The sequence below is a fragment of the Centruroides sculpturatus genome, unplaced genomic scaffold (assembly GCF_000671375.1).
Source record: "Centruroides sculpturatus isolate CEXI.00-Female unplaced genomic scaffold, Cexi_2.0 scaffold293, whole genome shotgun sequence".
Lineage (NCBI taxonomy): Eukaryota > Metazoa > Arthropoda > Arachnida > Scorpiones > Buthidae > Centruroides > Centruroides sculpturatus.
Genome location: NW_019384893.1, coordinates 208246 through 221144, shown reverse-complemented (window position 1 = coordinate 221144; position 12899 = coordinate 208246). Strand labels below are relative to the sequence as shown.

The following is a 12899-nucleotide window of genomic DNA, read 5'->3' as shown; positions in this document are numbered from 1 at the left end:
ATATATATATATTTTGTAAGATTTTGAGTAAAAATATTCGTATAATAAAACTCTTAGTCGTGTATATTAAGTTTAGAAGTACTTATCGAGTTATTTTATGATCTGTGAATAGATTAACTAAGGCATTTAATATTTTTAACATGAGAGAAGAATTTATTCAACAGGAAAATAATAATAATAAGCATGGTTTAATTAAAATCAAAATCAAAAGGGAAGAGAATGAAGACAATTAAGTTGGTTGTGACAAGAGTTTTTTATTCATTAAAAGAACTCGTTTGAAAGTTAGTACACGGACAAAAACGACACATGTTTAAGGCCTTCCTTTGTGCTAAGAATTCTAAAATATATATAGCTAATTATCATTAATCGTTGGTTTTATGGCCCGAGTTAAGCTATTAATATTGTCAACACAGAGATGTTGTTGTTTAGAAAGGATTCCTTTATTAACAAAGTTGAATATGTTCAATTATAAAAGCGAATCTTTCTAAGCATTTACTGCCTAAGTTATCGAGAGAGAGAGAGAGAGAGAAGACATTTAAGAAACCATTAATCAAACTGTATTTAAAGATAGACTAGAGAGATTTTGAGATGCAAGGAGGCGAGTCGACTAGTCATCTTGGCATACTGTAATAGGGCCTCCCCCTTCTTCTTCTTCTTCTTTAGCATTGCATTTAAAGTGGCTAATCCACGTAGCTTAATTATGTCAATGTGGGTTGAATATCCTAATATGATGCCAAAAAGGCACTTAGAAATTTTAAAAAGAAGCATCCATTTAATAAAATGTCTCTGCTTAGTAATGAAGCACGTAGAGAACATTAAGCACTTCTGGCAAAGTATGGGTCTAATGCTGATACTGATCTCGGCTAGAAGAGGTTCATCTTTTTAATTGGCGATTAAACTTCTAATTTAAAAGATATCCTTATTTATGGTATATGAAATATATTCTGAACGTTTTCTAGTTATCTCGTTTGTATACTGGTTAAACATCAACGCCCAAGCGATGTTTTTATAATTGTTTGGTGACAAACTATATATTTCTTTTATTAATTTATAGTTTTTTTTTAAAAAAATATATCCAATACTTTATAGATTTTATCACTTTAAAACAATTATAATTGATAGCGAAGTCTCTGTATCATTCTATCGTATATTATCTTAACTTAATAATATAACAATTGATTCGTAGTTAATCAATATAAATTACGAATGTAATGTACTTTAATATCAACTTAAATACATTCCTCGAAATCAATTAGAAGCCAACTAATTGATTTGTGTTAAATATTAATAAACGAGTAAGTTAATTAAGTTCTAAGTAAGAGTAAAACTACTTCTAGAGAAGATAGAAAAAAAGTTTATAAATGAAATTCGATGAAACATGACAGACCTTTTTTTAAATCAATTTTATCAATTGATCGACGTTTCTTCGAAATAACAATTAGTATAGACAATAAACGATGCGAAGGGAATATTAACATAGAGTATTAATGATTCTCTGTGATTACTCCCCATTCATCTCTTAAAGAAAAAAAAGAACACTTACCTAACTTCTCATCATTTAAAAAGCTTCATATCAGCTTAAATTAAATATTAACTAGACAAACTTTTAAATTATTCTTTACAATTACGAAAAATAAGAAGTTACACATAAATTTTACAGCTTCATAATCAACAACTCTCTCTCTCACACACACACACACCTAAACATCCCCCCTCATCATTTGAAGTTATGTGTCTTAATTAACCATACAGCTAACGAATTCAAAAGAAACATTTCAAAAGATGTTAATAGAATTAATTAAGCGTGTTTTCAGAATTAAATTTTAATAAATGTTTCAACCATTTAATTTATATTAAAAAGAGTATAGCGATAGAAAGAGAGAGAGAGAGAGAGAGATCCTTAAATGGCGAATTTCTAAAAGATAAAAATAAATATTAAAAAAATAATAATTATAATAGGAAGAAGAGACGATAACATTCAATAACACAATACAATTTTTCATTTAAAGTATAAATATATTTAAATTAAGGGAACGAACATATCAGATTATCATTTGTTGCCGTGTTAAAAATTATAAGAAATTTCACGCATGGATATTAAAAATATATTTATATAATATAAGTATGAGTTGTAATATATAATCATCTTGATAAAATTTACTTTGAACAAGTAATTAAATCTAAAATGAGGATATTAAATGATTGCAAATGACTGATGCGGTTTGGAAAAAATTCCACTCACCCTTATTTAATAGCATAGAAAAAGTTTTTTTAATGATGCAGAGAAAATTGCTAAATTATTTTTCCTGTCCATTAAGAGTATATTTATCTGAATAATACATTGATAATAGATAATAAAAAGCAACAAACCAGCTTTCATTATGTTACTGTTGATACTATAAACTGGATTTAGTACGTTATGTTTTACCTTCATTATTTTAATAAATTATAAAGATATGTGAATAAAAATTTATATGACTTATTATTTTAGATAATCAAGAAACAAAAAAAAAACCAAAGTTTTTAATATTAACTTTATGGCTCTATATTTAATTAATAATTATAATATTTAAGGAGTTTCTCTCTCCCTCCTCCTCCTCCTCCTCCTCTTTCCTCCTTTCTTCTAAATATTACCAATTAAAATTTATCTTTTTATGATAATCAATTAAAATTTTAAAGATATGTAATAAAATTCTAATCGATTATTTCGGTATTTATACTTTAATTAATTAAGAAATAAAAAAAAATATTTAAATATATTATAATATAAACAAATTGTTTTTTTGTGTGTATTTATTTTTCTATAAGCTAATTAAGTAAGGTTTATTTTTTAATTTAAGTTTAATACTTTTATTATTATTATTTTAAGGAATATTTATTGTGAAAATAGTATTATTTAAACACTAAATTAGTTCGTCAAGACTAGAAAGTTGTGTGACGTCTTGATAACGTCAATGTCATCATAGATACAGTAGTTAAGTTCGAGCGATGTTTTCCACCCTTTTTTATATATTTTTTAAATATATTTTGTGATAAAATCATACAAAACTTTCTAAAATATCTTAATTAAATAAAGTTTTTTTAAAAAATTCAATAATATATAATAATAAAGCAAGACAATTTTAACGTTTTCTGGCATTATTAAATACTGTAGATTTGTGTTTTTAATTTTAGAAATTTTACAAATAAACAGAATTTTATTCTTTTTCAATTCTTCGCTATTTTAATTATTTACAGTGGAGAATATAATAAAAAGAATTCTTCTTTTCTAGGAGAATAATCAATATAAAACGTTACAAATACAATGTGAATTAAATTGAATGCGTTGTGTTTGTTTAAGTAATATTTACAACTAAACAATGGGAATTTATAGTCGTTTTGTAAGACGTGAATATATATAAATTCTATTGTTTAGTTATTCTACAGATTATAACTACTTTATAATTTTAGTTATTGTCGATTATATAACTAAGATATTATATAAAATAACTCTTGTCGAGTATTCTACTCTTAGGGCATTAACAATTGGATAACGTTAACAGCATTTACTAAGAATGATTTTAATCCCTATCCAACGGGGTTGTAGATTGTTTCCTTCCTCATTCTATCGTGTTTACATCATTTTAATAAAGTATACGATTAGATTTATCATTTCATAATGCTGTACAGTCGACTCCCCCTATAACACTGTTGATTATTCCGTTTTATATGAATTCCATGTTGTACGAGTCACTTACATTTTACAAATAAGTGTGCCGGGTGTGAACGGTTCACGTATTTGTAAAATCTAAGTGACTCGTACAACATGGAATTCATATAAAACGAAATAATCAACAGTGTTATGGGGGGGTCGATTGTAGTTAGTTAACTATTTAGTGTTACATTAAAACAATTTAAATATTTATACCTTAAATCGATGTATTTATTAATTCGGGATATTCTTTATTAAGCTTAGAAAGTCTGTATATAATAAAAACTTTTTATTAAGGCCAAGCGGGGGTGAATTTGCACATAATCTAAACAACTTAGGGGCCACATTTTTACACATATCTTCATTTATTAGAGGAAAAAAAAGGCCTGTTATATGTTATACCTTCTGGACATAACAATAAGTCTAGCCTTATGACACAGTTTTGATCACTTTTAACAGATTTTTATTCCATTAACTCTACACAATCTTAAATCAATTCCATCTAAATAAGGGTATTTTTATTATTATTATAGGGTAATCTTGTTTAGATGGTATTGTAAATTACTTCAGACCAGATTTTCTTTTCAGTTTATACTGTATAGTATGAGACAGTCACATAAGAATAAGAATTATTTCGAGATAAATACCAAAGAAAAGAATCCACAAATACCCAATTTTGACTAGTAAAATTGTCATGTAAACTCTAATGACCATGGAGAAATACTACTTTTTTAAATAATTCTTAATATTCAGATTAAAAATTAATAGGCCACAACTTATAATTTGACCTTATTTTCTATTAACTATACCTCATTTTAGTTATATATTATTAAGGTTTTTATTATCTTAAACTCTAAGATCCCCTAAATTTTCTTCGGGACGGGGAAAAATCCCTTGCTTTCCCTCTCGTTACCTAAATTTTTTCCTGCAAAATCCCTATATAAAAGGAGGGTGCGTATTATACTCGATATAATAGACTACGTTAAAAAAAAGGGGGGAAAGAGAAAGACAGTATAAAAATTTCAGATTTGTTTATGATATAACTTAAGAAAATTTCATAAAGTAATGCATATAAACATGAATATTTTACGTTACATTCATGGGAATACGCTTAAAAACAGAATAATAATGTGTAAGAAGAAGAAGAAGAAGAAGAAGAAGGAAAAAAACTTTATGAAATTTAAAACAAAAGAAAGTAAATTCTCATTGCATACGATGAAACTATACAAACAATTCTACTGAAGGATTTATTATTATTTATTTATTTATTATTTATTAACTCAATGCTACCAAAATTAAGTTTAAAGAAGAAATAAATTGTCGTAAACGAATGTAAAACAAATAAATAAAACCGATAATTGATAATCATTTAAGAAAAATCGATGGCAAGTGTTAAAATAGAAAAGGGAGAGAAACCGCCTTTTTCATTAGATATCCTTTTAGAAAATGAAAGATAGAAAACCAAAAGGAACTAACCAAATACTGAATTATATATGTAACTATCTTCAGCGTATAAGAATTTAATATAACAAAACGAATTCGATCCTTTGCAAGAAAATCAAATCATCATTGCTAAAATCTCATCCCTTTTTCTATCGATTCTATATGAAAAGAGCGATAGAAAAATAAACAAAAGTATACGTAAAAATATTCATATTTTTTCTCTTAATTATGAGCATAATAATACTAATTTACTCTAATTAAATATCTTATAAATTATTATTATATTTTCCCCCCTAGTAAAAACCCTTTAACGTTTCTTCTATCAACATAATTTCGGTTATAAAGATTATAAAATCTCTTTCATGTCGCTGCAACAAACACTTTCGAGTTGAAGTACAGTACAGTACATTCCATATTACACAACCATTGTATGAAGAAATATAATAGAGTGGAATTCTGCAATTTAAAAAAAAAGGATGAGGAAGATGAAGAGAACATTTTCCAATTTCATCCAAAGACACATATTGTAAATTATTAGAATTATTTCATTATAGAAACTACCTATCACCATTTAAAATGAGTTTGATTATATAACCAGGAAGGGGACCCTGGGCCATTTTTACTTGTTTAAACAATAAAATTAAGAATGAACTTCATCAACAATGATACAGGGATGAATTCAAGATTGCACCTTGTAATTCTGGTTACTTACTTGAATATTTTAATTGTATTTTTTACTATTATTATTAGAGTTATAATACTGTACTTTAAAAAATTCTCTTTGAGACTTGGCTTGATTCTTTTGTATTTATACCAGTGTTGAGCCAATAAAATGTCTATTATATTAAATACAATTAGAGACACGCTACTAATAAAATATTCAACAACTTATTTATTTTTGAAAGTTTTGCGGCTTATTAATTATTCAATAACTTTTGTACATTAGTCGAAAAGGGTACTGTCTATTAATTCTTCAGACTACTTTTTTTTTACATAGAAAAACAAGAAAGAAAGACTGTGAAAAATTAAAAATATATATTAAAACTATCGAACAAGTTCTTAATTTAAAATTTTTAAATCCGTAAATTAAATAAAATTTTAAATTTTAAAATTATAATACAAGTCGACCTCCCCCTATAACACTGTTGATTTTTCCGTTTTATATGAATTCCATGTTGTACGAGTCACTTAGATTTTACAAATATGTGAGCCAGGCTGTGAACGGCTCACATATTTGTAAAATCTAAGTGACTCGTACNACATAAATACGTTACCAAAGGCAAAAGTATGGTATTATAAAAGATTAAGTGTTATAGGGGGGGTCGACTTGTACTGGAGTTGTTAATTCTGTACATTTGAGATTATTTTCTACTCTTAAAGCGTGTTAAATGCATTGTCTAACCCGTCTACGATCGTTATACACATAAATTATTAGTTTAAATTCGATTAAACGAAAAAATACATAGCAAAATTTATAATTTAATTTAAATTTCGACGACTGTAAGCCACGTTTTAACCTTAAAAAAATAGCTTATAAAACTACACGAGTTTAAAATATGCTCCTTCCCTTCATTAACATTCGATAACACGCTCACCCCTCTACATTTGAAGCTAAAATTTTCTTATTAAATCACAGTTTAAAGAAGGAAAAAATAAAAATAAGATAGAAGAAAGTTGCAAAATAATCAGATTGGAATAAAATATTTGACTTTTATCTACATTTTAAAATGAAAATGATGTAAGTGAATAAATTATATGAGATATGTGCTTACAATAATCTATGTGGAAGGAAGAAAAAGCATTCATTAAGTGCAATGATCTTAAATGAATGTGGCAAGTCTGAGGGCAGTTCCCCTTCAAACGGGCCTTCTTTTTAACCATTAAAGAGCATGTTCGATAACTAGACTACACGAAAGTATGTTTTTTTTTTCTTTCTTTCCTATCCTTCAACTATATAAATCTACTTCCAAAGCGATAAACATTTATAGCTCTGTTGCATAGATCTACTTTACTACAATTAAAATACACTTTGTAATTTAATTACGTTTCGTGACAAACTATTCATTTACTTAAAGCATAGAATTTAAATTATAATTAACAAAGAATACTTGAAAATTCTTGCATATATTTTTATTTTATTTTAAAAAATTCCCTTGAATAATTATGCTTATATTTTACGTCTTTGAATAGGATTTAATTAATATAATTATAAATAGAAAGAATAATCTTAAAGAGAATTTATATAGAAATTATAGAAAAAATTCTAGAGTATTTTAATAAACATAAAAGATTCCTAAAATAATTATCTAAATAACTATTTTTCGTGTAAACAAGTGAAGGGAGAGAGAGATAAAGAGAGAGAATAAAGGATATAATTATTTACATTTAAATAGGAAAAAATTAATATAATTTCTTTTTTTAACTTTTAAAAATGTATTTTATAAATTCTTCTACTTTAATATTAATCGACATATAAACAAATTAAGTTATTAATATTCGATTTTTTTATTTATTCTTTTTAAACTGAAACCCGAAGGAAATTTATCTGATTTATTTTAAACGTCTTCTATAAATATTTAATTACCTGTATTTTAAAAGTAGGAATAATTTTTTTAATTTAACGACTTCTTTAATATATTTTTTCCCCTTTTTTTCCCTTTTTTTTTATCGAATTTTTCGAGAAGAAACTTATTTGATAGGTTATCTTCCATCTCTCTTTAGTCAGATGTAACGTAACTTAATCATCTCCGTGACAGCTTGTTATTCGTACGTAAGATATCATTGAGATGCAAATTTTGTTTAATTAGCTATAAGAAAAGTATTTTTTAAATAAAAAAAAAAAATTAAATAATTTTCTTCAAAATTTAATAAAAGTTAAGTTAGATCAAGGCTACCATTGAAACAAATGGAATTTCTAGTATTAAAATGTTCTTATCTTAGGTTTTTTTTCTTTAAAATATAATTATACATAATGTTCGGTTGTCTGTCCTTTATACAATTCTAAAAACCTTATATATATATATATATATACAGTTATTCTCTATAGAAAATAAAGGCTACCAAGAACCATTATTAACTCCTAAACCCTTTGTACGATCCGTATCAAATTTTCTATACGGAAAATACACTTGAAAAGGTACACTTCTACTTCTTAGATGATGTTCCTTGAGAGAATATGCAGTCGGAATGATTGAAAAAAATATCTCCCCCCCTTTTTTTTATCCAATGGTAATATTAATTAGTTAATGCATTTAAATGTTTGAAGTGAAATAAGGAGTATTTTCGAATTATACTAAAGAAAAGTTCGGTGCCCCGGGCATTATCTATAAGAATTTCTATGTAATTATCACAGTTTATACCATTTTCTTTTTATATGTAAACAAGAACAGTCTCTTTTCATCCGTTGGGATTTCGTGTTATTGAGATAGACGACCGCCGAGTTGTTTATTTCTATTCTACAACAACTTTAGTTTCAATACAAAGCTAGACTATTCAAATAATTCCTTTCTAGTAGGATTTCCAAGAATACATAATTACAGATCAACTGTCTGTAACGAACTTATTCAATTAAGTTAGGTCGCGGGTTCTAATTGAACTTCTCCCTCTCAATCGGTAAACACGTTACCAGCCAAAAAAATGGTTAGTTAGACTTTTATATATTAATATATCAATGAAAAAATATCATAAATTATTTCTTTTATTTAAAAATAAATTGGTAATATCATATAGTATTATAGTACAGGCCTATATTCATTAGGCAAGTGAGATATACACGTGCCTAGAAGCTCCTTTTCTAGGGTCCTAAACTGGATAAAATAATATTACCGTTGTAATTGTATATAATAATTTATAAATAATTCTTCTATAGATTAGTTTATTAAGTAAAATTATATTGAGGAAGCTCGAATCTTGTGTCTATAACACAAGATTTGAGACTCCTTAACTAGAGGTAGTGGCACGTTATCCTACGGGCATAAAGGGGTAATTACTTGGGGTTTCTACCGACAGGAAGATCAAACCAATCTATTATAAGAAAATATTTCCCCAAGAAGTTAACACTGTACTATACGTGAGGCCTTCTAATTCAAATTTATGAAGTTATAACTGTCTATTGTCTAAAGGCCCGAAAGGTCTTAATTTACCAATACAAGATATACAAGGATATAAAAGAATACGATAATACACGATAATATATACTAATGTACAATAACATTTTCGATTTATTTTACAATTTTAAAGGAAGTCTTTCAGGTATTATTTATTTCCCCTTTTTCCCTCCTCTCTCTCTCAAATCGTCACTTCATTTAAACTCTGACATTCAAATCTGTAGGAGAACGATAATTGAGTTACATTTTTATAAAAATTGTTCATTAAAAAATAGTATTACAACAACATAAATACGTTACCAAAGGCAAAAGTATGGTATTATAAAAGATTAACGCCTACAGCACATGTGTATTTGAATCTCCATCTTAAACACTACCAATTCAAGATTTAAATTTTATTTATATTTTCGGTTTTTAAAACGACTTTGGAGAATTTATATTGGCTTTTTTTCCCCCCTCCCTCTTTCTTTTATATAAAGAAAGAAATGTGATTACAAGTTTTTATTGCAAAAAAAAAAATCCTCTGATAGAAGCTGAATTTTTATATCTTTCAACCCGAAGCTTTGTTTAAAATTAATAAATTTATCATCATAAAGGGGTGGATGGGTGTTAGAATAAATTTTTGATTTTATAATATTGAAAATATATACAGATTTGTAGAATTTTTAATCCTCAGATTGGCGCCCACGTTTCCTAAAAAAAAAAGAGGCACCGTTGGGTGATGAAAACGATGTGAGAAGTAATTTATTCCCCCCATTCGTTCACGTATAAGCTGCGACCGGTGGGAGAAGTGTTCCTATCTGTTGCCTTAAAAAATAAAAATAAAAAAAGTGTATCGATCTCATGCTTAGGCATTCCTAAAGGCTTGCTAAAACGAAAGAACATACGGTCGAATGGCAACAGATTGAAAGTCTAGAAGTATCAATAGAGAGAAATCATTCGCACGTTTTCCACAGATTACCAGAAATCCAAACTCGAAACGTGATTTAGCTTTTAATAAAAATGTCATTCTAAAAAAAAAAAAAAAGTAATTATCTAATTAAAGAATACCTTAGAGGAATACCAAATTTTTATATTGGGATGTTAAGGTACAGTACTTCATTTATTTATTAAAGATTGCATTGAAATTATAAAAAAATCATTTAAATGTTAGATAGATCCCTATAGGATCCGTGTGTCTTTTTGATTATTCATAGAATGTTTAAACGTTCGTGACTACTGAGAATCACATACTTAATAGAGCCTTTATCAATCCTCCAATAGAGGAACATGTAAATGTCCAAATAACATCTTCATTATCTCAATTTATAAGTTGCTCATGTTTACGTTATTAAGACACGGTGAAGAGTGTTTAGCTACTTGTTATTCATTTCGTATTAGAAAGTGTTATACATATAATATAAGTGTTATAAGACTATGAAAATAATTGTTCGCTTATAGGAACGAAATCAATAGAGAAAAACTGGGATTTATCCGGAAGCGAGACAATTAACATATATAAATACGTAATGATGTGCTACCGTATCGACAGTAATTACCTACAATTAGTATACTGGATTTTTATCAAACGATACTTTATTCCTTAATAGAAGTAGAAAGACCCCCCTTCTTTTTAAAAAAAAACCATACAAAAATGTATGGAGACCCTCTAAAAAGTCTAGCATTAGTTGGAAAAACAGATAGAAGATGCCGAAATCGTCGGCAATTCTGACATTTGTAAATGATAGAAATTAATTATATTTAACATCCTCCGAAGGAGAAACAGAGAGAGAGAGAGAGAGAGAGAAAATGAGTAGAGACGGTTGATATATTTTTATTTAAATTAAAAATTACTTAAGAAAATCGGTTATTAATTTGACGAATAGATTAAAGTTTGCCGGAGGAAATTAATTGATAAGTAAACAATGGTTTGTTTATCGCCCATTGAAAAGTTTTAAATTAGTTAAATAGGAAAAGCACGATTGAAATAATGGTTATTATTTAGTGGAGAACCTAGAAAAATGTTTTTCTAGAGAAAAACACTTATGTAGATATAATACAGTTTAGGTCATTCAACTGGCACAGTATATATAAACGAAGTTTACACGGACGATGGCTATCCTAGTAAAATATAAGACCCCCCCAGGCTCTTTTCCTTTTTATCTTATTCCTTAAGTACATTGTTGGCTCCTAATTCGTTCGTTAGCATACATAATATGTTGACTTACCTAACATAGGCGTGGTATCATCGTCGCAAATTCCAACAGAACAGGGCATGATTATTTCCGGACTGCTTTCGTAGCACAGACTTAAATCTTCTAAACCTTCACCTGTACGAAGGAGAGAGAAAAGGGGAGGAAAAATGATATTAGATGGGGATGTCGAATTACACGATGCTTAAACCGCTAGCTGACCAAAATCTGTGATTTACTAGCTGTTTCACGAGTGACAAGCACTGTTCTCTTACGCCGCATCAAATCAATATTGTCAACCTGCGGTTAACACAGTTAGGGTGGCTATTAGATCTGTCTATCTAGCGACTACCGAATCGGAAACTTTACTATTATATTATTTTCTGGTTTAATAAATGAATAATTATATCAATTTTAATGAATTTTACGTATATATTTAAATACTTACGTTTTAATGCACGGGGGTTAGCCTGTTTGCGCCGGGACATGGTCGACGACGCTTTATGGGTGCTGTCGCCTCCACCCCACGCACACTACACACACCACACAGTGACAGCTGACTGGATACTCTCGTATTCAATCTAAAGCCGAGTCTGGCATGTGGAGGACGCTACGTCATGGAGACTGTCCCCGCAGGAAATGAGCGGGCCGCGAGGAGGTTGAAAGACATCGTTCGAGTCGCTCGGGGAATTAGCGTACGATCGAACGAGAAGATGCTGTGTTCCTGCTGAGCATTATCGCACTCGGTACTCGTCTTCTACCCATCATCTGACGGTAAACCATTTAGCATCGTCTCTGCAAGAGCTTAAAGGGGAGGACAACCGAGTGCTTACCATTCTACTTCCTTATCACTTAGCAGCGTGTGGGAAACTTCCGGTCATGCGCAATGACGGCCAAGGACAGGTGGGGCATCACGTGATCGCGCGTGACCCCTAGGGAATTTTTTCTATCCTTCTCCCAAGGGACTTTCCTCTTGACGTCATATCGTAGATGAGTGAGTCACCCAGGCCAATTTCCTCTGATTCCCGTCTTTTATCCATCGGGGAAGAGTTTCTTTCCAATGTTTTCATTTAAGTTTTTCTATTTCCACACGGATTCTCTACATTTGGCTGCCATTAAATACCATCTGCAGCCTTTTAAATCGCAACAGCTTGCGCTCTTTTATTTTAATTAAACAACAAATTAAATCTACCCCACTTTTATATATATATATATAAGTTTAAATTTATAAATTTTCTTAATATCTAACACTTATGTTAGCATTTAAATAACCATTAAATAGTTTAATACATTTCAACTAATGTTTATTATTTTAATTACAAGGTGTTTCATTAAATGCAAATTAAACTCTGCTTCCTATAACGAAACACAAGACAAAACCCTCTCTTCTCTTTCTTATCCCCTTACTCTCTTCCTTTCTTCATCTTAAATGGGTCGACCCCTCCTATATTATTCCGTTTTATATGAATTCCATGTTGTACGAGTCAC

The 12899-nt window shown here is 28.7% G+C and overlaps 1 protein-coding gene across 1 annotated transcript in view; it reads right to left on the bottom strand.

Annotated features, from left to right (window-relative positions):
• Positions 1–12366, bottom strand: part of LOC111631316 (zinc finger protein 423-like) — a 62209-nt gene extending 49843 nt beyond the window's left edge. Inside the window, exons 1-2 of the mRNA XM_023375533.1 lie at positions 11860–12366; positions 11448–11549 (exon numbers count right to left, since the gene is read on the bottom strand). Of these exons, the coding sequence (XP_023231301.1) occupies positions 11448–11549; positions 11860–11899 (142 nt within the window). The 5' untranslated portion in view covers positions 11900–12366. The remainder of the gene's footprint in view (positions 1–11447; positions 11550–11859) is intronic.
• Positions 12367–12899: the final 533 nt, after the last annotated feature.